This window comes from Paramormyrops kingsleyae, chromosome 24 (assembly GCF_048594095.1).
Source record: "Paramormyrops kingsleyae isolate MSU_618 chromosome 24, PKINGS_0.4, whole genome shotgun sequence".
Classification (NCBI taxonomy): Eukaryota; Metazoa; Chordata; class Actinopteri; order Osteoglossiformes; family Mormyridae; genus Paramormyrops; species Paramormyrops kingsleyae.
The window spans coordinates 6,535,219-6,561,509 of record NC_132820.1 but is presented as its reverse complement, the minus strand read 5'-3'; the positions used below and the strand labels follow the sequence as shown (position 1 = coordinate 6,561,509).

Below are 26,291 nucleotides of genomic sequence, written 5' to 3'. Positions count from 1 at the left end.
AAATTAATACATATCTTGACATAGACGGGACCTAACTTCACAAGTCAATGTTCGACACGGAAAACATTGATCTAATTGCGGCTGTCAGTCGGTCACAGTCAGCCATAGCGACGAGAAACCGAAGGCCCTCCTACGTCAGTTAAATGAGTAATTTGGGAACATTTTGGTTTTCCCAAAAAATGACACCAACATCGGAGAAAGAGTAGTTGATAAGACCAAGACTGCTGTTGGCTCTGCTATACCAAACTTGGGAATGATCCTGGAAGCAGATCCAGGAGGCCAACTCATTTGGGACGGGATCATGGGAGTGTGCGCAGGACTGAAACGAGGCAGAAACAGCCTCTGCAAGTTAATCTCCCTGTGGCATTTGCCAGGAAATTCAGACCAGGCTAAAAAATATGTAAGGCTATATGGGCGTTCCTCATAACTTGGCAGTAGAGAATAAGGGATTTAGATCATTACCATTGTTATGATGCTGTCTTAATTCTCAGCCTTTATTTATGTTACACGTTTATTTTTACTACGCGCAAACAAGAATCTCTGAGATTTTGTTACAAAGACACGTTTCTTTGCGTTCAGTTTACAACCGTTTCTAATTGTTTTTGCCGTTGTAAAAATAAACAACTCAGAAACAAATCCTGTTTCCCTTGCTGTACCAAAACTGCACCGAACCGTGAGCCCAAAACAAAGATTTGTACCGAATTGTGAATTCTGCGTACGGTTACATCCCTAGTACACAGTGTGATGCTCTCTCTCTCCCCCCTTCTCTGCGGGGCGAAGCACAGTCCAGAGGCGACTGCATTTTGAGAACAGATCCATAAGACCACGGCGGCCTGATTTAAAACTCCCAACTCTCTCCTAACAGTGGGTCCTTGCTTTTGTTCACAGTCCGGGGCAGAGTTATATGTGTGTGTGTGTGTGTGTGTTCAGTAAGTGTGGAACTCATGCGACACTTAACACTAAACTCATACCCTCGACAGACAAAAAAATGAAATAAAACAGTTGTTAGAAATCGGCACACAGCACACGCGTGATTTCCGCATGATGTTAAACTGCTACTAACTCTAATAAAAGTTTCTGTATACAATTGTATTTGTAAATTTGTAAATAACTCATCCACAGAGGACTCGGTCTCCTGGACAAGATCAGACACGCTGGATTAAAACACAATTTAAACATACAAATCCCACATTCTGACTGGAAAAATAATTTCCTCTCCCCATGCCTAAGTGCATGCATTAGTAAGAGGCAGACAGACCCCCCCCTCCCCATCTGCATGCCACACGCATGTAACACGCATGTCACAGACATGCCACACGCATGCCACATGCGAGCTTCACACCATGCTGCAGTCCCGCATGCAGAACGAGGATGATTCACATGGGATGCAGGGGAATAGGTATTGGGGGGGGGGGGGGGGGTAAATGAGGTGTGCTCTCCACCTTGCCCAAAACCTGTGCTGAACAGATCCCCTAAAGTGCGTCGGCGACCCACGTGCCTCGGTAGGGACCAGAACCTCCGAGGCACTGACGGCAGAGTGGGCGGCAGGAAGTAAACAAACAGGAAGTGAGCACTGAGACTGTAACCAGTGACGGAACACACAGGCTAACGACTGCATGAAGAGACGGGGAAATCACTCATCGTTTCCGCTTTATCAAAGTAAAACGACGGATGCCATTTCTGTGAAATATGTACAGTGACTTCAGGTATCGTCCCCTCTCCCAATCCATCATTAATCGAGACCAGGCGATATTTATATGCCGAGTCATTCCATTATACAGTGCGACTGGATTTAATCTGGACTGGGGGGGGCACCCTGGGTGTGAGGCAGATGCTGCAGGCCCCTACCTTCTTCTGCCGGCAGGGAGAAGTCGTCAGGATCGTCTTGGGCCTCCAGACATGTGGCGGGAACCCAACCCTGTGCATCATCAGAGCTGACGAACCACCAGCCTGCGGACCGACAGCGTCAACATCGCTGACTTGGTACGTGACGCATTTCAGTGCAAGTCCCAGACCAGGGGTGCCCAGATAATCCATGTCAAGGAGGACAAAAAAGTACTTTAAAACTGAAAAGCTCCTGTGCTTGGCTAAATAGTTCAATTCTTCTGGTATTTGTTGCAGTTGTATTTGGAAGTAGTTTATTTCAGGTAATTTTCATCTCCATTTTCTGCTTTATAAATATCGCAGCGTTACTCATGGATATCGTGATATCGTGCAGCACTACATGCTGACTAGTAAACCCCCCCCCCCCCCCACCCGACTACAGACATATTATAAGGAAGAAAACAAATAAAAGATCAGTACTGCTGACAGCCACTGACATGCCCTGGAACACGACGCAGTGTGTTGCCTGTGTCACATGATGCCTGAGTATCAGTCACCCTTACAGAGATGTGGAAACAAAGTGGCTTTTTTAATGATGACTGTCAGCGTGTGCTTTGCTTTCCGATGAAACCCCATCGTCCGGACAGCATTTCTCAGCTCCCCTGTCACGTGACCCCCCCCCCCACACACACTCGCCCCCGGCTTTTAGGCTCCCATACCGGACTCGTTCTTCTCGATGACCTCCACCATCTGGCCCACGTGCAGGCTGATCTCCGAGCTCTCCTGCTTCTCGTAATCGGTGACGGCCACGTACTGGTCAAGCAGCAGGGGGTCAGCGGACGCGGAGTCCCCTGTTGGGGGGGGGGGGGGGGGGGAGAGAGAGGGGGAGGGCCGGCAGGGTCAGCAGAGCATGGATGTACTGGGGGGCGGAGCCATTAGGGTGGTGGGCGGGGCAATGGGGGAGTAAGCGAGAGTGATTGGACAGAGCTGACGGCGAAGGGAGGAAGAAGACTTTCCATATCACAAGAAAAAAAAAAAAACACGTAAAAAGGTGGAAAAGGGCCGATTGAAGTTCTGCAATCACCAAGATGGCAGGATGAAATGACAGTGAAAACCATGGAACCCACCCACTGCCTGCTGAGGCCGTGAACCAGCCCCTATGAAGATATGCACAGAACCCATGATTAAGCAACTCAGTCTGTATTGCTTTAAGCATATTATATAACATGTTATATAAACATTACAGTGCACAGGAAGTGGAATGGGATTCATTTAATATATTATATAATATTTTTATTTTTTTATATATATATATATATATATATATATATATATATATATATATGTGTGTGTGTGTGTGTGTGTGTATGCATGTATGTATGTGTAAAATCCACTTCCTGTGCTCTGTACATAATTATATACCACAACATATCAATCCGTCCAGCACCTTGGGCCCCCATTAAAAGGCAGCCATTGTAGTAAAATATCTAACCAGCCAATCCTAGGACCATTATCCCTTGATTTTACTGCTACCATACAAAAAAAAAAAAGAAAATGTCAATATTAATATTAGAATTTTAGGTTCTAGGATGTGGTTTTTTGTACAGTTTTTTACAGCCCAAATGCAATTGAAATACTGAAATGAATCTTCAACATTTGGTTGCATCGTTTCATTTAAATTTCTTTTACAGCTGAAATGGAATGAAAGTGGAATTAAACAATGGGCGGTGTAACATGCAAAATTTCTCCCAGTGAAAATTAACCCCAGGCCAAAAGGTTCCCAGTGATTTTGCACAAAGGCAGGACGCCGTCCAGGTCCCCTGTCACACGGCCGTGCGTGAAGTCACACCACACCGAGAGTGAGCGCCAAGCTTGCCCCACCCACCCCTGCCTCGAGCCCCCGACCCACTGAATCGGATGGAGACTGATTGTTAGCCACCCTGAGATCACACACACAGCAGGACCAAGCGAGTTACTACCTCTCTTTAGGAAAGAAGTCGCTCTGTCCACAAATCCTGATGAAGGAAAATGAATGAAAGCAGTAGTGAGGGAAGTGCAACAGGTGGGCGTGGCCAGACAAAGGTCAGAGGTCAAACAGAGGTCAAAGAGGACTGCAGCTGCATCAAGTTTCCTGTAGCCATTTTCTGTTAACACATACCTGTTAGAAACTTCACAATTCTGTTCTACTTATTTCCAGATTGCAAAGGAGAATGAACACAAGAACAGACAATATTTAAGCTGAGTCATTCGAGGGCAACTGCATGAATTTGTTTAGGTTCCTAAATAAGAAATATGGTGGGCAAATTTAGTAATATATGCTCACTGGTCCAGATAAATAAGGCTGACCCTACCTCAGACACCAAACACTAAAAGAAATTGCGCGCAATTTATGAAAACATTCACATCTCAAATTAATCTAAGTTCTTTAAGTTATTTTCTGTGCTTAGGGACTTTCTCTGCGATTTTTTTTTTTTTTTTTAAATTCACCCTAACAGCATCGGCATGTTTGTAGACATGAATTACAGCAGTCGGTGAGAAGACCCGTCACTAGAGGGAGCTCTAACTTTCGCGTCAGCACGCAATCTCAGCATTTCAGCTGTGATGGATGCCACTGCCTGATTTAACTTTGGAAATTTCACTTGGCCTGTAAGGACAAAGGGACCTTGTAACTTACAAGCATTTTTAAAAATGTTAAATATTCCAAAATTCCCAAGAATACTAGGCATGTATACAGACATGTAACACTCCAAAGGTCACTTGGAACTTACCCTGAATCGTTATTAGTTTAAGAGTAATAAAACTTACCTAATCTCTTCTTTCCGATTGGGTCCCTGTGAAAACAAAACAGACGACAGTCAGTAAAAACAGATTTCAGGATGTACAACATTTGAGAAGGTCACACCTCCCTTACTTGCTTGGCATATAGATTTCACTGGCAGAGGTGGAAAGTTCAGGTTCAGAAAGTGCAAGTCCGGACCAGTTCAGCCAGCCAGTTGAAACAAAAATCCTAAGGGCTCTCTGGCTACATCCTAGCGCCCCAGCAAGTACCAGGGCCGCAGGAAAAATGAAAGGCTTATTTAAATCGCCAAACACAGTGATATCTCTTTGTGCCAGTAACAGATGATTATGGTATACTGTCAGTCCCTTTAACCTAAATCAGTATTTTACTTTATTGGATTAAAATGCTGCGGCTCCACACCTGGTCAGGAAACGGACGATTCTAGGATTTTTTTTTAAGGTAGGGGCAGAAGAGGGGCCAGCCTTATCAAGAGCCAATGATATGTTTTAAATCTGTGATTGACAGGGAAGGGGAACTCTGGGGCCCAATCAGCTTTCAGCTGCGGGGGGTGCTGCAGTAGCCCCACCCCCCTGTGTACACATCCTTGTCTATAAAGCAAAATGAGTGCTGCAGGTGAGGTCTCTGTGCAGAAGTGACCTGAACCGCAGAGGTGACCTGAACCGCAGAGGTGACCTGAACCACGGAGGTGACCTGAACCGCAGAGGTGACCTGAACCACGGAGGACCCAGACAGATGGAGGGCAGAAACATTCCCGCCTCTGGTACAGGGGGTAGACCCATTAATGACCGATATGGAAAGACGGCATGAGCACCGTGTCCCGGACGTCGTGTGAATGGGCATTTAGGGATGCCATGGAAACCCAGAGGGGGCATGGGGAAGCACAGGAACAGGAAATGAGGCCTTTCTGACAAATATGACGAAGATAAAGTCAAAAGTGATAAAACACCCAGCATCACCAAACCCTGGTGAATGTGCTTCAAATAAAGTATGATTTCAGTACTCCTGCAATTTTTCTTTCCTGTTCTTCTTCACCTTAAATGAATCCAGAAAAGACCTGGTTTCTTTAAACTGGACCTCAGAGACATACAAAGGCACAGAAATGAATGGACAAAGCAGGCAGCCAATCCCGTGATCCGTTGCATTCATTTAGGCTACAGTACTACATTAGTCTTCATTGGCCTGGGTCAATCCAGCAGCCAGATGCTCTTGTTCACTGTGAAGGGCTAAAGGGCCAATGGGCCAGCTTAATCCGTCTGTCCTCGACCAATCACCACTCCCCTTGGTCCGACATCATGATCATGAGCCAACTGTGTGTCATCATGCAGCCTCCATAGTTTCAATAGGCCTAACAATAATAGTCAACCAATCAGGATGAGAAGTTGGAGAAAACGGCTTTAAGTTCCGCTAATATAAGACTATAACTCGCCATTACAGCTGACCTTGTGTACTCCAGTTTCATTTTCATACAATTGCATGTTTAAAATTTTATGGCAAATTGTGGTTTTCCGCTATTCTCCCATGCAGCAGAAAATGTTACCAGAGAAAGAGCAAACATCACAGTATCTAGAGGATAATGAGAGATCTGGAAGTTCTGGAAGGAGCTTGTGACTAGACAGAACACACAGAAAGGACCCAGTACATAACTAGTAGGATTCATGGTAGGAGTCCACCCAGTTCATAACTAGTAGGATTCATGGTAGGAGTCCACCCAGTTCATAACTAGTAGGATTCATGGTAGGAGTCCACCCAGTTCATAACTAGTAGGATTCATGGTAGGAGTCCACCCAGTACATAACTAGTAGGATTCATGGTAGGAGTCCACCCAGTACATAACTAGTAGGATTCATGGTAGGAGTCCACCCAGTTCATAACTAGTAGGATTCATGGTAGGAGTCCACCCAGTACATAACTAGTAGGATTCATGGTAGGAGTCCACCCAGTACATAACTAGTAGGATTCATGGTAGGAGTCCACCCAGTTCATAACTAGTAGGATTCATGGTAGGAGTCCACCCAGTACATAACTAGTAGGATTCATGGTAGGAGTCCACCCAGTTCATAACTAGTAGGATTCATGGTAGGAGTCCACCCAGTACATAACTAGTAGGATTCATGGTAGGAGTCCACCCAGTACATAAGTAGTAGGATTCATGGTAGGAGTCCACCCAGTACATAACTAGTAGGATTCATGGTAGGAGTCCACCCAGTTCATAACTAGTAGGATTCATGGTAGGAGTCCACCCAGTACATAACTAGTAGGATTCACCGTAAAAGTTCACCTAGTTGATATCTAGTAGGATTCACGATAGATGCCCAGCCAGTTGATAACTATCTCCAGCTGGAAGCGGAGACTGAGGACCCCTTATTGAAGATGACCAGGCCCCGAAGCACTGTCATGCAGTGTGACCCCCCAGTACACAGGACAGTCCTCTGGGGGGGGGGGGGGGGGGTGCCTCCCCTCCCTTCGCCTGCCAATTCAATCCCTCACTCCATACTGCTTGATGTCCCTGCTTGCCTCTTGGATTTACGGTACGTCATCCTTTATCACGGCCCGGAACGGGCCTCTGGCGCCACGTCAAATCACAAAAAGCCCAAATAAGAGAAAGCAGTAATCCAATTTTAATAAAGAACAAACCAAGGTCCTTTCCACATTAATCTCCCACTTCTGACAAGCAGCAGATGCTTGGGATATGTTGAGAAAAGGTAATAAGGAATTTGTCCTTGGTTGCTGCCAGAAGAAAACCTCTCCTTCTAGAGAGATGGGGGGGGGACCGGCAGCCCCAGCTCAATGCTGGGCCCCCAGCGGCGGGCTGGTCCCTTCCTCCCCCCTTCCTCGGCGGCGTCCACCGTCTGTCCACCTCATGTGTTACCTAACGTAAGATCGGGGTCCGTCCCGGGATCTTGGGGTCTGGCCAACACCCAAATCGACGAGGTCAGGAAATGCCTACCGGGCGTTTCTGTCGATTACCGCGGGGGCTCGGGGGATTAGGCAGACTGAGTGTAGAGAGGCTGGGGGGGGGATTAGGCAGGCTGGCCAGGCTACCAGGTGGTGGAGAGGTTAAGGTTGTAAAGGCAAACTCAAAAGGTTCCTGGCTCAAATCCCAAAAGGTTCCAGGCTCAAATCCCAAGTGGCACACTTTTAGGAACAATGCCCAGCAGTGAAATGTCTGGCAGCGGAAAAGAGTAGAAATTAAACACCTCTTAGGATAAACACATCAAATCAACTTTCAGCCTTCCATATTCCGGCACTATTCGAGTACAGGACACCTGTCAGCCAATCACAGGAAACACAGGGTGCAAGGCAGGGGACTCCCTGGACGGGATACCTGTCAGCCAGTTCAGCCAATCACAGGAAGCGCAGGGTGCAAGGCAGGGGACTCCCTGGACGGGATACCTGTCAGCCAGTTCAGCCAATCACAGGAAGCGCAGGGTGCAAGGCAGGGGACTCCCTGGATGGGATACCTGTCAGCCAATTCAGCCAATCACAGGAAGCACAGGGTGCAAGACAAGGGGACTCCCTGGACGGGATACCTGTCAGCCAATTCAGCCAATCACAGGAAGCACAGGGTGCAAGACAAGGGGACTCCCTGGACGGGATACCTGTCAGCCAATTCAGCCAATCACAGGAAGCACAGGGTGCAAGACAAGGGGACTCCCTGGACGGGATACCTGTCAGCCAATTCAGCCAATCACAGGAAGCGCAGGGTGCAAGACAAGGGGACTCCCTGGACGGGATACCTGTCAGCCAATTCAGCCAATCACAGGAAGCGCAGGGTGCAAGACAAGGGGACTCCCTGGACGGGATACCTGTCAGCCAATTCAGCCAATCACAGGAAGCGCAGGGTGCAAGGCAGGGGACTCCCTGGACGGGATACCTGTCAGCCAATTCAGCCAATCACAGGAAGCGCAGGGGACTCCCTGGACGGGATACCTCAGAGATGAAGGGTGATTTAGAGATGCTGCTCCACCTAATCATGATTTTTTGGACTGTGGGAGGAAAGCGGAGTACCCGGCAAAAACTCATGGCCACTCCGCGAACAGAGCAGGGAGTAGGATTCGAACCCCCAGCCGAGGAGATGTGACACCGCAGACAAATGTAAAGGACAGCTTAACTACTGTCAAACTGGAGCAGCTGAAACCACTGGGGGAGTGAAAGTGAGGTGACATGCGGTCTCAGAAGGCTTAACAGGCCAGGTGCGCTTGGAGCCATAATCCTGCTAAAAGAGGCACCTTGGCAAAAGCTCACACCAGCCACCCGGGTCCCAGTCTGCTGTGAGGCCGCAGCCCCCAGTCTGCTGTGAGGCTGCAGCCCCTCGTCTGGCAGCCACTTCAATGCCTGACGGATTGTTCCGGATTACTAATGGAAAACTGTGAGCCAACCAGATCGATATTTACTGCTGTCAGGAGTTTTGCGTTGGTTCTGCTGAAGAAAATGGACTGAGACTTACTCTGTGGGCGGGTTCAGATCCTCGGGACGGGTCTCGAAGAAGACGCGGACCTCCTCGCACTGGGATATGTACACAGGCAGCTGGATCAGAGCCTGGGTTTAAACACGACACAGGAAAAAAATGTCAGGATCCACTGCACCAGAGCAGCACACAGACAACAACCCAGAAATGCAAAAACCTATTAAAATGATAATGTTCCATTTAGGAGACTCTTGTGTTCACAGAGACATGCAAGAGAGGTGAACTGCACATCTTAATTAATTTGAATGTGTTTTTCCCCTAATTGAAAAACCATTGATGACCCTTCTGGGAGATCAGTGTCTGTATCGTCTAAAGAGGGGGTGTGGAACAAATCCCACTCACAGAATGCAAATGATGTCATCAAGGTGCGGGGGCAATTGGTGCCACTTTGCGGCAAAACGGGCACCCAGGGACGCGACGTGCGCCATTCCTCACGCCCATCTATTTCGAGACTCTGCCTCTAATACGGTTAAGTGCACCAGTGGCGTCCTTGCACAGATCTATCCACCCCCCCCCCCCCCCCGAGTGAATAATGTCATAAAACCTGACTGGCATTGTAGCCGAACATGGGGGAGGGGATGAAGGTGACCCGTGGCAGAGAGGCGGCTTGTATTATGCTCCGGCCTTCATGCCAGACGCTGAGACTCACAGCTGGCAGAGGGGCGATCACGACAGTGAGCCAGTCTGACAGGACAGTGGAACATTTCAGTGCATGCGTGATACATTATACATGACAAAACACACACACACCTTCATTAGTTTTAATGTTTTTTACCCAGCCTAAGTGAAAAGCCACCAATTACCCTTCTGGAAGATCAGACTATGTGTATCGTCTAATAAAGTGTGTGTGTATGTATATATACACACACACACACACACACACACACACATATATATATATGACACACACTGATGAGCCAAAAACATTGTTACATTATGACATTATATGCCATTGTTACATTATGACATCATATGCCATTGTTACATTATGACATCATATGCCATTGTTACATTGTTACGTTACCCCTACATGAAGTGAATAGAACGGACTATAGTGTAAAACTGACAAGTCTATGGCTGTGATACATTCAGCACTCATAGCTGAAGTGTTAAATACACAAGTGATGGGCAAGGATATCTGTGTTTATTCAAGATGTACATCAACATATGGATTCTTTTTAATGTAAAAAAAAAAAAAAGAAAAGAAAAAAAACTACTATGGGTCAAAAACTTTCCGGAGCTTTCCTAAATGTCCTTTCTGATGACACCAAAAACAAATGGAAAGGCAGTGAAGGACAGAATGACTTTAAAGTCAAAAGGCTGGAGAAGTTCATTTGTATTTCAGCGCTGCAGCCACAGCCCTGTCAGGACGCCGCTGCTTTGTCTGAGATTTATAACTCTGCCCCTCCCGCTCCCCTCGGAGCAGCCAGCAACCTCTTCACTCATTAGCATTCCCCCGGATGTCCAAAAAGCTAGGAGCCACATTACGGCAAATTGACTTCATTGGCGTTCCTTGCAAGGCGAGGCATTAACCTAATTGTATTCAAGCTGGTGGAGGAGGAGGAAGAGGAGACAAGGACATGTTAGACAGGCCACAGGAAGTGATGTCACAGGAAGTGATGTCACGGGGGACTTCCTTTGCCGGAAGCTCATGCTCTTACTTATGAATAGCAGCTTGAAAGTTTCCATTGCAGAGATTACAGGGCTAGTGAAAGAGCTGAGAGCGTGTCATTACCCCCTCCCGGTGTTTTTGTAACAAAGTAAAAATAAGTTAAACCACCTGGTTCCCCTCCCCCCCCCCCCCGAATAAGGCACGTTTACCAGAAGGCAGTGTCCAGAGGAAGAGAGTCAGCCACATACAGGAAAAAAACGATGACTCAGGATGTGATGCTTTGGTGGTCAAAGGGTTTCACACATATAAGCAAAATGTATATTTATTTTAAAATCAGGCCTTTCTTAGGACAGCTTTCTCAGGAACGGGAGGGCGGTGCTGAGTCATCTTTAAGTGTCCACAGCCACCCCCCCCACCACCTGGGCCTTTGATCCCACCATAAAAGTTGCTCTCTAGGAGTTCAAAGGGCTGGTGAGTGCCATACACACACACACACAAATTTTGTATCTTTGTGGGGACCATGCATTCATTCCTGTGGGCATAACTCTAATCCCAACACGACGACCTAAACCCCTACCCAGCCCTAACCTTAACCATAAGTAACCAAACAAAATACGAGACTTTTGGTATGTTTAGATTTTTTGATCACAGTCACACATTAATTTAAAATTGAATTTCCCATTGTGGGAAACAACATGGTCCCCATAATGTCAAAATTACAGGGTTTCATCACATTGAGGGGACATAAGATTCAAGAGGGATTTATTGTCAGTACAATAATATACATAGTATACAGTGTATTGAAATGCTGTTTTGCCCAGCCCCCCCCCCCCCCCATGGTGCGTAGAATATTAAATATAAAATTTGTGGAGACATCTGGTCTCCACAATGTTATAAATTCATGACCCACACACTCCATAAATAGGAACCCGAAAAAATGCAGAAGGAACTACCCCCCCCCCACCACCGCACTTAACACGGAGTTTAATTTATTTAGCAGACACTTTCATTTGGAAACACATAGATTTTTTTTAGAAGGCGGGGGAACGCCAGTCCCTGCAGCAATTAGGGCTAGGGGCCCCGCTCAAAGGTCCAACAGTGACATCACTCAGGGACCTGGGATTCGAACTGGCGACCATCCGATCACAGGCGCAGGGTCCCACCCGCTGAGCCTCGCCCTCAGTGGACCACCTTTGTCATCACGGTATCTCCCCTGCCAGGCCAGTATTAAAGACGACGTGAGAATGAATGGATGCCAGGTTACTGCTCAGACCATCCTTGACCTCCAACGTGACCAACCCCCCCCCAAAAAAAAAAAAACAAATAGTTTTCAAAAATGGAGGCAAAGTTGATTCTGGCCACCCGCCGTCTGGCTGGATGTTCCAAGTGATGCGGCAGAAATCTGCAGAGTCTGTTTTCGTCGAGCCAAATGTTTCAGCCCAGTGACCGGCCTTGAGGTCATCAGGTACTGTCAAGCATACGAGGTCGGCCCGCAGGGTCGGGGTCGGCCGGGTTCGAGTGTCAGAGGTGCTGCAGTTCACATGGGATGCATCTTTTAATTTAAAAGGCTTGTAAGCACTTCAAAAATTCCTTAAACCTCAACGAGGCTCCCCGAAGGAATCCAGGCTGTGGGCTTTACCCCCCCCCCACCCCACCCCCACGGCTCACTCAGCCCCTTTTCCAGCTCAAGACAAACAAAGAACTGACGTTTCTGAGGACAGCCCGGTGAAAGACACACAAACATGGTATTTTCACAGGACGGACCGTCTGAGCTATTCAGCAAGGTCCCAAAACCGAATCCAGACATGAAAGTCTGAAAAGAGCTTGGTTATAGCTGGGGGGGTGGGGGGGGGGGGGGGCTTTAACCAAGCAGTGCTGTGAGATCTGCCCATCTTTGCGGGAAGCAGGAACACCTGGACTGCCTCAGAGACGTAGCATATCAATGCCATTTCAAATAATGAGCGGACGACCGTGGGGTTGAACCCCCCCCCCCCCAGGATGACTCGTCATTTCTCAGACAGCCCCACCCCCCCCCATCGACTCACCCTGCAGTAGTCGTTAATGGGCCGCAGACGCTTCATGGCCACGTCCCTGACGTGGCTCCTTCTGAACAAGATCTTCCCTAAAAGGGAACAAAAAGGGACACACAGGATGTGAGGTCATAATGTCCGAGTCACCATGGCGACACAGTAGCAAGAGTAACAAAAGGTGACATTTAAACCAAACAGATAAATGATTTAGCTTGACAAATTTGCATTAAAATGTAATACAAAATAATGTACACCTAAGAATCATTAATTAGGCTACTGGTAACATACATAACATACTGAACCACCTCGTTAGTACATTTTGTTTTAAGCGTTTTTGAGGCATTTTGCAGTTCAATTTGATTATGCCCCCCCCACCACCATATCACAAGCTGTAGTGAATGCATTTGCCTTTTTCATATTACTCGCGGTGTCTCGCACAATTGCATGCGCCTTGTTTACTGGGATTTTCCGCTAAACGCTACTTCCACCCCTGAAGGTTTTGCTTTTACAAAGACTGTAAATAGCTGTGCTACTATTTGTCGTTTCAAGTGTGACATACTTCTAGATCGTCGCCCTCTTATCTGATCTTCTTATGCTCCCCCTGCTGCGGAGGCTTTGCGCATGACATCACAGGAAGCGGAAGCCACTGCGCTCACGCCCACTGAGTGGCAAAAAAACCGAGTGGCAGCGTTTGCGTTCAAGCTTGAATGCCGCAAACACACATCTAAAACGGGAAAGAGCTATAGTGCGATTGATTGTGGAAATAGATTTAACAACGAAATAAGAGCTATGTTTTTAGAGACTGCCAAAGTAAATAAGTAAGTATCGGACATGGATCGGTCACGTATGGCCGATACCCAATCCGTCAAATAATACTCGATCGGTGCCGACACCGATCCGAATATCGGATTGCTGCATCTCTAGTTTTGGTGAAATAACATGAATAGATGGCAGCATGCAATTTAGCATTAGCAACACTTTTCTCTATGGTAATAAACGCAGTTTACTTTACCAACAATTATACTGCAGAGGTCAAGAAAAACACCCAAACAGTGTGACCATCTGTATGAGTCAGTGGGCTGCTCATCTGGGGGATCGTTACGGAAATAATGAGAAAATAGTTCATCAGTTTAAAAACGGTGACCACTTCAACCAAACAAAAGGCCGTATGTTTAGCCACATGAGGAAGCTTCTGGTGCTTCCAAACGCCAAGAAACAGATGCACAGATATTAAAACTACAATAAACCAGCTGTGGATTCTGAGATATTTAAAACCTCGATTTTTATGATGTTTCAGAAGAGCTTAAGTGAACGCAGACAGTGAGAGAGTATAGAATTTCATCCAACATAATGCTAACTCAATCCAGATATGGAATACATTCAAAACTGTGTCCTCATCGGGGGCTTACAGAATTGAGTAAAACAGTAAAAAGATGTGTAGTTCCCCCCCCCCCCCACCCCACTGCTGAATGGACACTGCCCCCTCCAAATGCAGCTACAGGCTTCATAAAACACCCCCGATTCCAGATGTGAAGGACCCACAAGGCTTACATTTCCCACATTACAAGACAGATTTCATTTCCTGGACATCCTTCAGTGCAGTTTCCAGTGGTCACTATGGTAACCCGGGGGGTGGGCTGGGCGGGGCTGGGCCGGGCCGGGCTCTGGGGGTGGAGGGTGCATGAGAATGAAAGCAAGGAGGGGATGACAACTGAGGCGGAATTTTTTCCAGATAAGTGTGATGACAACCAGACTCCCCCAAGAGGCCCGACACGTTCAGGCTCCAGTTGCCCACACAGCCACCATCGTCGATCAGCTGCCCTGCACAAATCGGCAGTGTGCTCTCTCATCCTGTCAGAGTTTCCTTTCGCTTTTCTACATATGAGCAGCGCCGTTTCGGCCTCCAGTCGACAGCTCGGCTGGTCTGGAAAACGCAGAAATGTGGGTCTGACAGACCAGGCTGAACACATTCAAGAGCTGAGTGGTCGACTAATATACAGCCTGAGTTACAGTCACCTCAAAGATAAAGTTTAAAGGCCCAAGGGCTACGCTTTGCCTTGGAAACACAGTTGCCAAATTTTAAGCATTTTTGTTATATAGACACAATTGATTGTTAAAATTCACTGCAACAAACTCTAACTCAACACCTCTCAGTCTCTGAAAAGCCACCATGATCTGCACACTTGCATTTGATCCTGATGTCAGCTACAGGACAAAGGAGTAGTGATCAGAAGATTAGTCTCCAGCCTCAGAAGATGATTCCTTTCCCATAGCAATCTACTTGAGCCAACCAAAAACAAATAAATAATAACAGATCATTTGCTTTAGGGGGAAAAAAAAGCTATACAACTGACCATAAATTACACTTAATTACTGAGCAGAGGCTTTTACCCAGTGACGTATAAGCGGGAAAGCAGTGTCAGCCAGTCTCTGGGCCAATCGGGTTTTAAGGGCCTCGCTCAGGGGCCCAAAGGTGGAATCAGCCTGCTGACTATGGGATTTGAACCAACAACCTTTCGATCACAGAGCCATGCACTGCCCTAATTCAACAGGAAGTCCACCAGAGGTTACGATGGATTTACGTTCCGATAAACCTATCGTAAAGTGAAAATATCGCTTTGGAAAAATGCATTTTAATACAGTACACCTAACCTAAGAAACATCATAGCCTAGCCTACTTTAAACAGGATTAGAACACATACATTAGCAGTTGAGCAAATTCATTAAGAAAAGGCCTATTTTATAATAAAGTATCTCATGTGATTTACTGAATAATATACTGAAAGTGAAAAACATTTAGCGAAATATCGTAAAACGGATCATTGTAACACGGGGAGCGTCTGTATTACGTCAGAGTTATAAATTCTCACGGCATGGTCATCATATCTAGGTTTATTTTGTCTCCATAGCATTTCACTTGAGTTTAGTTGAGACGCCTTGCATCCTGGCAGGACCATACCTATTTAAATAAATATACAAATTTAAAAAGCATAAGAAGATGTTGTATTTGTACTGAACATCGGTCAATTTGAGTCTGAGAGCACTTATTTTTAAGCAGAAAGTTTATTACAACATTTGGAAACTCATCTTTAATACGGCTATCATTTTGAGGGGCTAATTTTCTTGACGGTGCTTTCGAAAGCACTTGAGGCCGATTTTTTTCCACATCCATTCCAGTCACGAAACGTTCCGACCGGCTGTAATGAATACAGACGTCCAAGAAGCACTTTCAGAATGCAAGAAGAAAAACACGACACTAGCCGACAGTCTAGTGGAATACGACTCGATTCCATTTGCAAAATGAAAACGGCCAGTCGGTAAAAATGGCGTTAAGTTTATAGATGCTATCCTCACATGTAGCATCCATACATGCTGGATTCTGATCTGCTGTGTGCATCTCGGACTAAAACAGCACTGGATTTCATCATCCTTAAACTGTACGCAGTATCACTGCAGGTTTCTTCACATCAGACTTTGCCAATTCACTGGAGTTTCTCCTAAAGGAAGATTTTAGCTTTGATGACTTCCACGGTCAAATATAACTAAGAATGATTGCGATGATCTTCCATCTATCCCCCTAACCAAGTACAGGGTCATGGAATTATTAACCGCTTACTAATTAAATTTACAGGTTACATTTTATTAAACTGAACATCTGCCATTACTTAATGTGCCCCTGCTGTGTCCATAACTAAGCTAATAAATTTAGCGGCGAACGGAGGGAAAGCGTAGGATGAAAGTAGGCATTATTTCTTTAATTACGAGGGATTCGGTTCAAATTGCTGTCGGGCTGCTGACTCATTAACTTACGGACACTCATTAAACTCGCTTGCGAAGCCCCACTTACGTAGCTGGCGAGTAACAACCGCTCAGGCCTCTTTTAGGGACCGGGGCAAAATTACTGCATTCGATGGGAGATGCTGGCCAACAACTGACAAGACAAGGCACTGGATCGGATTGAGTTTTTGCCGCAAACTAAGCAGATCTGCAAGCACACGATGGGCGAAACATGATGTGCAACAAATTAAAAAAGAAAAAAGGCTCAAATGTAGAGATGAGTTTTTTTCAGCTGACACTGCGTTTGCAATAGGCTGTAGAAGAGGTAAGGCCTACATTTAAGGATCTGAATTTCAGGTGAGTCATTCTTGCATAGACTGAGCTTAAGCAGCGTCTGATTGACATCTATCCAAGACACTGCGTCAGTGTATGGTGAGTATGAAGGAAATGAACCAGGTTTAAATCGTGCCCAGTGTGCTCAACTTTAGTCCCAAATCAGCTCGGGTTATTTATTTATTTTTTATTTCTACCAGTGAGACCTTCCGGATCCTTCTCACTGGAAATATTGGAGGAAAAGATTTAAGGTGGCTTCCATTGTCTCAGCCGAGTGAAAAACAGCAAAACGAGACACACATTGAGAGCGGGGTCCCCCTCAGGAATGTCACCTACATTACCCCCCCCCCCGCACCTCACCCACACTAACTCCTTTGAAGAACAACATGGTCTTTAGGGTGGGGTCACATTCTTCCAGAGAAGATCTTAAATACTGACTGAAAGCTGTTAAAGATGCTTTGCAAAGAGGCAATCTTCTATTCCAAAAAAAAATCAATTATGTATTAGAATTTAATGCAATTCAATTAACTGCATTTCAGTGGAAATTCTTAAAAATGAAGTCAATCCACTGCAACAGAAATTATTTAAGTGACGTACATCAGTAGTGGAAGCCAATGACCTTAAGAGCAAATCTGATTGGAGGTTATAGGACATGTGACCAGCTGTCAGACTTCCAGTGACTGTGCACCATCTCACTACATAAATGACTTAAGCCCTTTAAAGCCTGCCAGTGAAGCAACATGTACACAGTGTTCTTCACTGGTACTTTTTTTTTTTTTTGGAACATTTTTCACTGAGCAGAAGTCCATCCATCTTCTGAAACTGCTTAATCCCAACTGGGGTTGCGGGGGGGGGGGGGGACCGGAGCCTATCTCGGGAACAAGGGGCGCAGGCGGGAACCAACCCTGGGCAGTCGGCAACACACCGAAGGGCGCACACTCACACAAGTACAGCGCCAATGTAGACTCACCAATCGACCTATCCCGCACCCGGGACCGAACCCAGGACCTTCCTGCAGTGAGGCAGCAGTGCTAAGCACTGCGCCGCCCCAGGAGCACAAACTGGGATAATCCCTAATGAGCTCTGGCAAACCATACTGGCATGCGGCGCCACAAAAATAACCCCTCCTACCCCCCCTCCTTTTCCACTTGTTCTGCCAGTCCTGCACCCCTCATCCACCCCCATGGCACCCCCCAAAAACCTCACAACCTTATTGGTTATCCACTCTCCAATAACAGGCAATGTTACAGGAGTGGGGGGGGGGGGCGTCTTTGCTTGAAAGAAATATCAGCATCATCCATACAAGTCAAAAAATGAATATGATTCTCTCTCTCTCCCTCTCTCTCTCTCTCTCTCTCTCTCTCTCTCACACACACACACACACACACACACACACGCAAAAACACAAACACACACACACACACAACCATTTTTTCCACAACCTCAAAAACTGATCAGCATCCACCGGGGAGACCTCTGAAATAAAAAACGGCTTTCAAAACAATCAATTTTCACCGAAACATGGCCGAAACGGATACGCATATCTGCCGGATTTCATTTCAAAATGTCTCCTAGGAGGAGGAGGTCTGGCGGCCCATTCTAGCGAGGAGTCCGGCTCGAAGGGCCAAGCTGGCAGTGGTCCGGCGTTGGAGGCCCGGGGCGCTGGAAACGGTGAGATCACGACTTCGGGAGGTTCCAGCGGAGAGCTCTCGCTCGATTAACCGTGACCTCAGCAGCCTCAGCTCTCCTCCAAACCGCATTGGCGAGCAGTGACCTGTGACCTTTCGGGCAATCGAATCAAAAGTCAACTTTTCACATCTTTCCCCATTTTGTCCCTCCTCGGTACCTGGCAGGAAGGGGATTATCCGCCGCTTTGGATCCTTCTGTCCTCCTTCCACGGGGAACTTATCCAGAAGCTCCATCTGAAATTGGGGAGAGATGAAGGTTCAAAGGTCAGCCTAACGTCCCCCAGACTCATCTGAGACTCCTGCAACGAGTCACATTCTCCCGTTAAAAATGTTCCACTTGAAAATCTGCTGTGGATAATAAGAATTATTCAAAAATGTACATTGCAGATGGAATTCCTGGTCCATGTGCAAACCAGCATTTTTTTTTTGCAGGAATGTTTGCATAGTGGAAAAGCTCATTCCCAGAGCCCAGGTTGCAGCTGTCCCACAATGCACCATAGCTTATTTTACTATGCCCAGACTTATAAAGCACATCTCTAAAGCGTACCACCCGCACAAAACAGATACCCGCACCTGTCAGTACGCAACCTGAAGCTCTAATAGGGCCAATGATGTTCAGCACTCAGGATTCTGCATGTTGGGGTTTAGTATGGGATGTCGGAAAAACTTCCAAGAAATGATTCATAACCCCCAGGCCATAGTATGATGTCATACAGTGTGCAAGTTTAACAAAATATGACACAGAACAAAGAATCTGCAAATAATTCATATACTTTTTAACTGTAAACACATTGATTAATTAATGGTTTATTGCAGAGGTTCTCTAAAGGAGACACGTGCACCATCTGTGGTACTCAGAGCGCTCTGTCTCCCAGGTGGTACAAACGTGGTAATCTGTTACCGTGATTGAGGTATCGGATTTTTTTTTTCCCCACCTGTATGGTACTTATCTGCTTTGGTTTGATATGAAGAGGTCCAAAAGTCCTATCAGGTTGAGGTCAGGGCTCTGTGCAGGCCAGTTTTGAAAACCAGGGGTTTACCGAATTTGTATAAAGGCATTGCTGCCACTAGGTGGCGCAGTGGCTAACACTTCTGAGTCACAGCACTAGGGCTGCTGGTTTGAATCTCGTCTGCATGTGGGGTTTGCATGTTCTCCCCGTGTCAGATGGGCCTCATCCTGCAGTCCAAAGAAATGCAGTTTGGCTAACAGGTCAATCAAAATTGCCCTTAGTGCATAGGTGTGCGTGCCTTGCAATGGAATGGCATCCCATCTAGTGTGTGCCCCAAGTTAACTGGGGTCATTTCCAGGCCTCCCCCCACACCCCAACTAGAGTATGTGGTTAGAAAACGAATAACTAACATTTTGTTGTGTGGCTACAGGGATCATGTTGTCATTCAACTTCAGGAAATGGCTTTGGTTTCATTTTCTTGTCTGTGTAAATTGCTAACTGGCAGGTTCTACGGAATTTTACCATCATAGGACTCAAGATACCTTGGAGAACTCAGGGGATGCAATTAAATTACAGACCGGAAAGAGGGTGGTGCTCACTGAAAAAAAAAATCATAATATGAACTGGATGGAGGAGACCATTCCAAGAACATTCGCAGAGGGGTCCGCTAATGACTTGCAGGGAACTCAAATCTCTGTCCGTGGGCGTATAGTGCAGATCGGAACAGAAATCCCTCCTGCTGACATTAGGGGGCGAAACTCTTCCGAAAAATCTCTACTCGCATCACTTGCGATAGCAAAAAACATTTGAGGACATATCTTGACGGGGAAAACGAAACCCGCCGTGCCGTGTCATTGTTCCAACTTCAAATGCGACGCAAATACGTTTTATGGTTCTTGAAAGATTTCCGTCGGAAGTGGCCCGCTTACGAGGCAGTGACTATGGCACAAGACAGAAGGCGGGTAGCTGTCAAAGAGCAGGATGACCATCCGGCGTGGAAAACTGCCCGGGAGAATTCGTAGTAACATTCCGAGGGAATGCCGGCCGTAGACAAAGGAGGAGCTTCCAGTGGAAAGCCGATCTCTCCCCTCGGCGTTTCTGGCAATCCGCATGGGGGGGGGACTGCAGAGTCTGCAGCTGTGGTTGCGGCACGAGTGCGCCTTACTCCTTAAAAAAACTTTGCCGGAGCCAGGTGGGCGGAGCCGGTGGTGTGGGCGGAGCTGGGAGGGGCGGGGCTAGGAGGGGCAGGGTGGCAACCACCATGTGACTCTGCGGACGACGCAAAAGCAGAAGGCAGAGGCGAGAGGTGTGGCGGCCAGGAAGGAGGCTGCTGCCGTCGTCGTCGCTAGAGAGCACAAGGCCAGTCAGCGGGGAGTGGAAGTGATTTCATCTACGAGCTATAAATGGCCTCCGGTTGCTTAGCGATTCGGCCCGGAGACTGGGAGCACTGCCTTTGGCGCCTTCTTCCCTACTTCCATGCCATTACCAACCCCCCCAAACTACTGCACTAACACAGGCTGGGGATGAGGTGAAGGGCTTGGGGGTGGCCGGTTACGAAAATGTTCGTCTCCATGGTGAGCAACAAAAAAATTCCAGTTCATGGGCACATAATAGATGTAACAACTGTTCAAAGTCTATGCGCTTACATGAACGCAAAATATACATTTAGCTAATACCACCTCAGGCCTGAGAACTACAGTCAGATGCTGAGCACACGGTATTCCCTTTGCTTATGGCAAATGTGAGCTCAGTGTGCTTCCCTCTGGCCTCTGGCTCCCAGAATCCATTGCTGCAACTTCCGCTCATCCCCCATCCAGCCTCCTCACATGCCTGCTATGCGCCGCCCCACCAGTGCTCCACATCTACCTGGTTTGAAGTTTGAATTGAGGCCAACTGTTTCCTACAGAACTGGGTTAAATAAAAGCTAAATGATACCCAAGTGTTTACTGTCAATGTGCCAGAGAGAAAAAAAATTAGAAGCCTGCCTCTTAATTATAGCTGACCCGTCTGCCTTTTGTCTGAGCAGACCAGTAAACAACCCAACTTACTCTAAAGCCCATAAACAATCTCATTATTGCCTACTGTCAATCTGACATTTGTATCCTCCATTGTGTCCTGTCCATGTGTCAAACATTATTTCTCAGACATGCAATATAAAAACAAACAAAACAAAACAAAACAAAACAAAACAAAACAAAAGCCATAGGTTTTCCATTGGGACTCTATCTGATTATTTGCCAATCCTGCATAGATGAAGGATTGTAGGACAGGACTATGGGCACTTATGTGTGTTAAGACTGTTTACAGAAAGGGAATTCCAGCTTCGGAAGTAAATGGACGGATGGAATTCCAGCTTGAAGAGCACTACACGTTTTTATAAAACATATGAAGTCATATCTAAGGAAGACCATGTGTATAAAACAATAAGCTGTTCCAGACAAAATAATTGAAACAATACAAAACAATGTGTTTTCCTTGATAAAAGACGTAGAAACGAATCTGTCACTCTGCATACAATTAATTTAACAATTAAACCTTGTAGTTACGACACTGTATCTGTATCACTAAAACTTAAATGGAACTGTATTACTTAACGATGACACTAGACAAACCACAAGAATTTTAAAAACTGGATCGCATCGCGGAATGGATCGGAGACACAATCATGCCTGTTATGTCCACTGTCCTTGTGAAAAGCAACTCTTTCAGACAGACAGATTCTTTTGTTTAAGTGAAGGTGTGCCAAGGCCTTGGAGTTCGGTGTACCGGGTATGGACAGACGTGTCTGAAGTGACAATTATATCGGTGTCGTTTTACAAGAGACTAAAACTGCAAAGGAGTCCGACAAACGAATCCAAAAGCTCTTATCTGGGAATGTTACTCTGCGAATGAGGAAGGTCAAGTCTTCTGCACATGACCTGTCGAACCTCACCCCCAGGACAGACAGTGTCACCCACAGAGCGCCATCATGCTTACAATGCATGAATAGCCCACCCCAGGGGAATTCTGGGAAGACGCAGCAATTTTACTGCAAGTCTAGAGGAATTCAGGGGAACCACACGGCTGTTATTGCAAAACTCAGTCTCATATCAAGGCTGCTTCCAGCAGGGGTTTGGGTTTGGGGGTGGGGAGGGCGCACAGGATGTACAAGCCACCAAACCATCGCAAAACTGCTCGCACCCAACAACCCTCACTGGAGTTGTTTAAAAACAACCCATACTATGAATAGCTTTTAGTTTATCTGGAAGTGCCTAATGGTTAAAGGGGATTTCTACCATGTATTACACATAACTGCCAAACAAAACCATTGGCAATGAGCGAATGATGTTATACACAATAAGGATTACCATAAGGACCAAAAATAAACTAGCTAAGAACAGGAACTTTCTGCCACCTCTGTGGCCCGTCAGCGGGGGCATTTAAAATAGCTGATTTTCAAACAGGGGGGGCAGCGAAGGAAAACTGACCTTGCTGTTTAACTCCGCCATGGCTGGGGTTACCATATTTGGGGAGAGAGCGAGGAGGAGGCTCTGTCGCTCACGTCACTCGTTGACGTCACTCGTGAGCAGCATGACACGTAGGGATGCGTGTAACGTTTAATTTTTAAAGTAAACGCGTGTACGAGCCTCGTAAACGCTGCTGCCTATTGAAAATTGGTGCCTTTGGACTCCGCCGTGACGTACGGCTTGCAGCGCTAAACCCGGACAAACCGGCGATTTTTGAAAAGCCACCCAGACGGGGCCACAAAGAGAGGACGTGTGCTGGCAAACCGGGACGTATGGGTCGCCTAGCTATGGTGAGGGTCTGATGCCTAGAAATTGCATCCAGTGATACTAAACAAGGGCTGGAGACAGCAGGATGCTGGGGAGGGGGGGGGGGGTCCCCATTATTTGCATGCCCCATCCTCACATGCCGTCAGATGACACCTGGAGTCAGGGGTCGTATCCAGCATATCGCCTAGTCACTGTGTAAATGTATTATGTAAAGCATGGTTTCTAGTTACTTTGAGTAGTGGCTCCATGGGGGGAGGGGTAGATTTAGGACAATTCCAAGGGCCCCTAATTGCATTGGTTTGGGTTGGGGGCCTAATAAAATATGCTTTCATGGGGTTCAATATCTCTAGTGGCGTCCCTGACCATGTGAATGTAGTGTGTGATGTATATGTCTAGATAATGTGTAAATTTAGTACATTTTGTTGTGGCATATTGTTCAGTACCACGAGGACCAGGGAAATATATATGCATGTTGATGGACTAACAATAATGATCTCCTGAATCTTGAGTTCTTCCCCTGGTTCAAAATGCATCAGTTTGAGATGTTTTGTGTTGTTTTCTTTGGTGGCTCTGCAGACGGCTATAAAAACAGAAGGCAGCACTTATGACCCTCCCCCCCCGGGGGAATTCTGAGCATTCCTTTCCGTTCGCCGGTGTCAGACATTACTCTAATAGCCGAGAAGCACAAAGACGACGACGGCCGCCGGACTCACCGCCGGGGTCTGAGATGGCCCCCAAAGGGGAACACCGAAATTCCCAACAGTGACCCCCAAAATCCCTGCCAGTGTCGGGCACGTCCCGCCACCCTGGAAAGCGTGCTTCACTGCCGGCACGATCGCAGGCAGTCAGACTTTTTTCGAGATGCCGTACATTATATATATAATTGCTTCCAGACAGAAAATATTGCCAGGCAATGCAGCTGGCCGTAGGATCCAGATCTGGGCCTTGTTTACCTATACAGAGAGGCGCCCAACAGCCCGAAGCAGTAGCCAGCCTCCAGCGATACTCAATCCGGGCCCCGTTCCCCGATTACTGCACGTGGAAAATATGTGACAGCTGTGTATTTCGAAACAAAAAGAATTTAAAAAATAATAATAAAAAAACATATGGGGCAGTATTCTGCTAACACATCAAAATAAACTGCTGCTCATGAATAGCCAGCTCGCTCGAATGCGGTTAAGGACGGTATAACGAGGATTAGGCCTATTAGGCTTAATATGGAAACATTACCAACATGGAAAGTACAGTATGTCAGAGCCGTGAGGAGGGTCAGAGAGCCAAAGGTTCCAGTTTGGAATATTCTCAAACGCAGACCTGCTTTCTTCACTACAGCAATCAATTTTCCATTTGATTTTTTCCATTTTTTTTTAAATCAAGCAGATGCTTTTCTTTAAACTGACACATCTTTTGAGAAAGTAAGGTCAGGCAACCCCCAGACAACCGGGAATTAAGGGCCTTGCAGTGACATCACTCTGCCGACCCTGGGATTTGAACCAGCGACCTTCCGATCACAGCTACAATGCTGAGCCACACACTGACTCCCAATTTTCCTTGGTTCCCCCCCTCGTACTGACCTCTTAGGCAAACTTAAATACACATTTCTTGAAGCCGAGGGGGGCAGGGCGGAGGATCCTACTGCATAAAACGCGTCAGCACAACCGGCAACAGATGAACTTATGTTAAGTGTGGTTTTCAGTGTGGTGTTCACAGTGCCGGTCTCTCCATGTACTTAAAGGGAACATCTTTAGTCAGCAAAGATGTGCACTGGCAAGGAGCCATTGACATAACAGACTGCATCAGCTTCCTCAGTGTTTAAGCCGCATTCCTGTTAGCGGCATGACCAGGCAAAATAAGGCCCCCTTTCATATGCCAGCCTACCGCTAAACCACGCCAGTCTCAAAGGCTGCAAGCGACGTCTACGTTAGCAAAATGCATGTGCGATAATAAGCAGATCGTCCTGAGTACCTCTGATGTGAAATATTTATTTGGTACAGTAAGAGATTCGATCCACTGATTAAAAGGGCTCCTGTATCGACCCGGGAGCGACGGTGAGACGTGTCGGGTTGCGTTTACAGCTAGTTCTGCCGTCGCAATTGTCGGACTGGGTCGTCCCAGCGGGGGCTGCCTCTCAGGATAGCTGCCAGGAAGGGGTGTGGGGCGACTGAGCATCTGAGGCGCTAGTCCGGGGAAGCAACCTCATATCTCACCGGCTTTAGGCCACTGGGCCAAAATCCACGGACAGGAAAACGACACCCGCGGAATGGGTCGCGCCGTCAGGAGGCCCGACCGGCTTCTCCCGGAATTACAAGTTACAAAAGGCATCCAAAACTGAACAACTCCCAGTCCGGTTCGACTTTCATAGGCCTCGCTTCGCTCCCAGGGATCAGAGTCTGGCCACGATGTGAGCCTGGCTGCAGGCAGCCTCGAACGCGCTGGACCGCTGCGGAGGTTCGGGTGCCAACGAGTTGCTGCGCCAGCAGGTATCCTGCATTTCATTTACGAGAAGGAAAATCCAGCTTTGGACGGCGCTTATATGGGTCAGTGTGACTAGGTAACCGTGGCCCGACTCACCGCCGAAACAGCACAACTATCTGATACGAAGCTTAGCTAGCTGCAGCTACGCTTTTCCGCCATCTTGGAATAACGTATGTCTTGCCTCGCAACTTTGGCCAAATTACAATACAACAGGTAGAATACCTTTAAAACTGCCATTGTGTCTCCCTGGCACAAATATACCCAAGTCCGAGAAGAACATCTGTGTGACATTTCTGAGTTTATTACCTTATAGGATATCGTATTGCATCTTAAAAGAGGAAAGGAGTGGTAGTGAGCTATAGCATTAGAACTCAATGTCAGGAAGGTCACCACGGTTCCGCCCTTGCGGTTCGGGTCCACGTACGTAATCCCAGCAGTTACTCGCTGAAAAGAAGGTCATATGGGACAATGTGGATCCGAAAAAATGCAAGCTGAACATTTACGCCAGTGCCTTTGTTAAAATATAATTGCAAGCGGAAAGTGAATTTAGGATTCCCCTGG

The 26,291-nt window shown here is 46.9% G+C and overlaps 1 protein-coding gene across 8 annotated transcripts in view; it reads right to left on the bottom strand.

Annotated features, from left to right (window-relative positions):
- sh3pxd2b (SH3 and PX domains 2B) overlaps positions 1-26,291 on the bottom strand; it is a 37,979-nt gene that overhangs the window by 6,548 nt on the left and 5,140 nt on the right. For 2 of the 8 annotated variants that reach the window (XM_023803540.2, XM_023803539.2), the window contains exons 3-11: positions 18,691-18,766; positions 12,750-12,826; positions 9,072-9,163; positions 4,630-4,655; positions 3,804-3,839; positions 2,952-2,981; positions 2,544-2,675; positions 1,849-1,950; positions 1,443-1,526 (exon numbers count right to left, since the gene is read on the bottom strand). In XM_023803540.2, the coding sequence (XP_023659308.2) occupies positions 1,443-1,526; positions 1,849-1,950; positions 2,544-2,675; positions 2,952-2,981; positions 3,804-3,839; positions 4,630-4,655; positions 9,072-9,163; positions 12,750-12,826; positions 18,691-18,766 (655 nt within the window). Of the gene's footprint in view, positions 1-1,442; positions 1,527-1,848; positions 1,951-2,543; positions 2,676-2,951; positions 2,982-3,803; positions 3,840-4,629; positions 4,656-9,071; positions 9,164-12,749; positions 12,827-13,293; positions 13,326-18,690; positions 18,767-26,291 lie in introns of those variants that run through there. The other 6 variants (XM_023803542.2, XM_023803541.2, XM_072706351.1 and 3 more) reach the window with 5 other exon arrangements.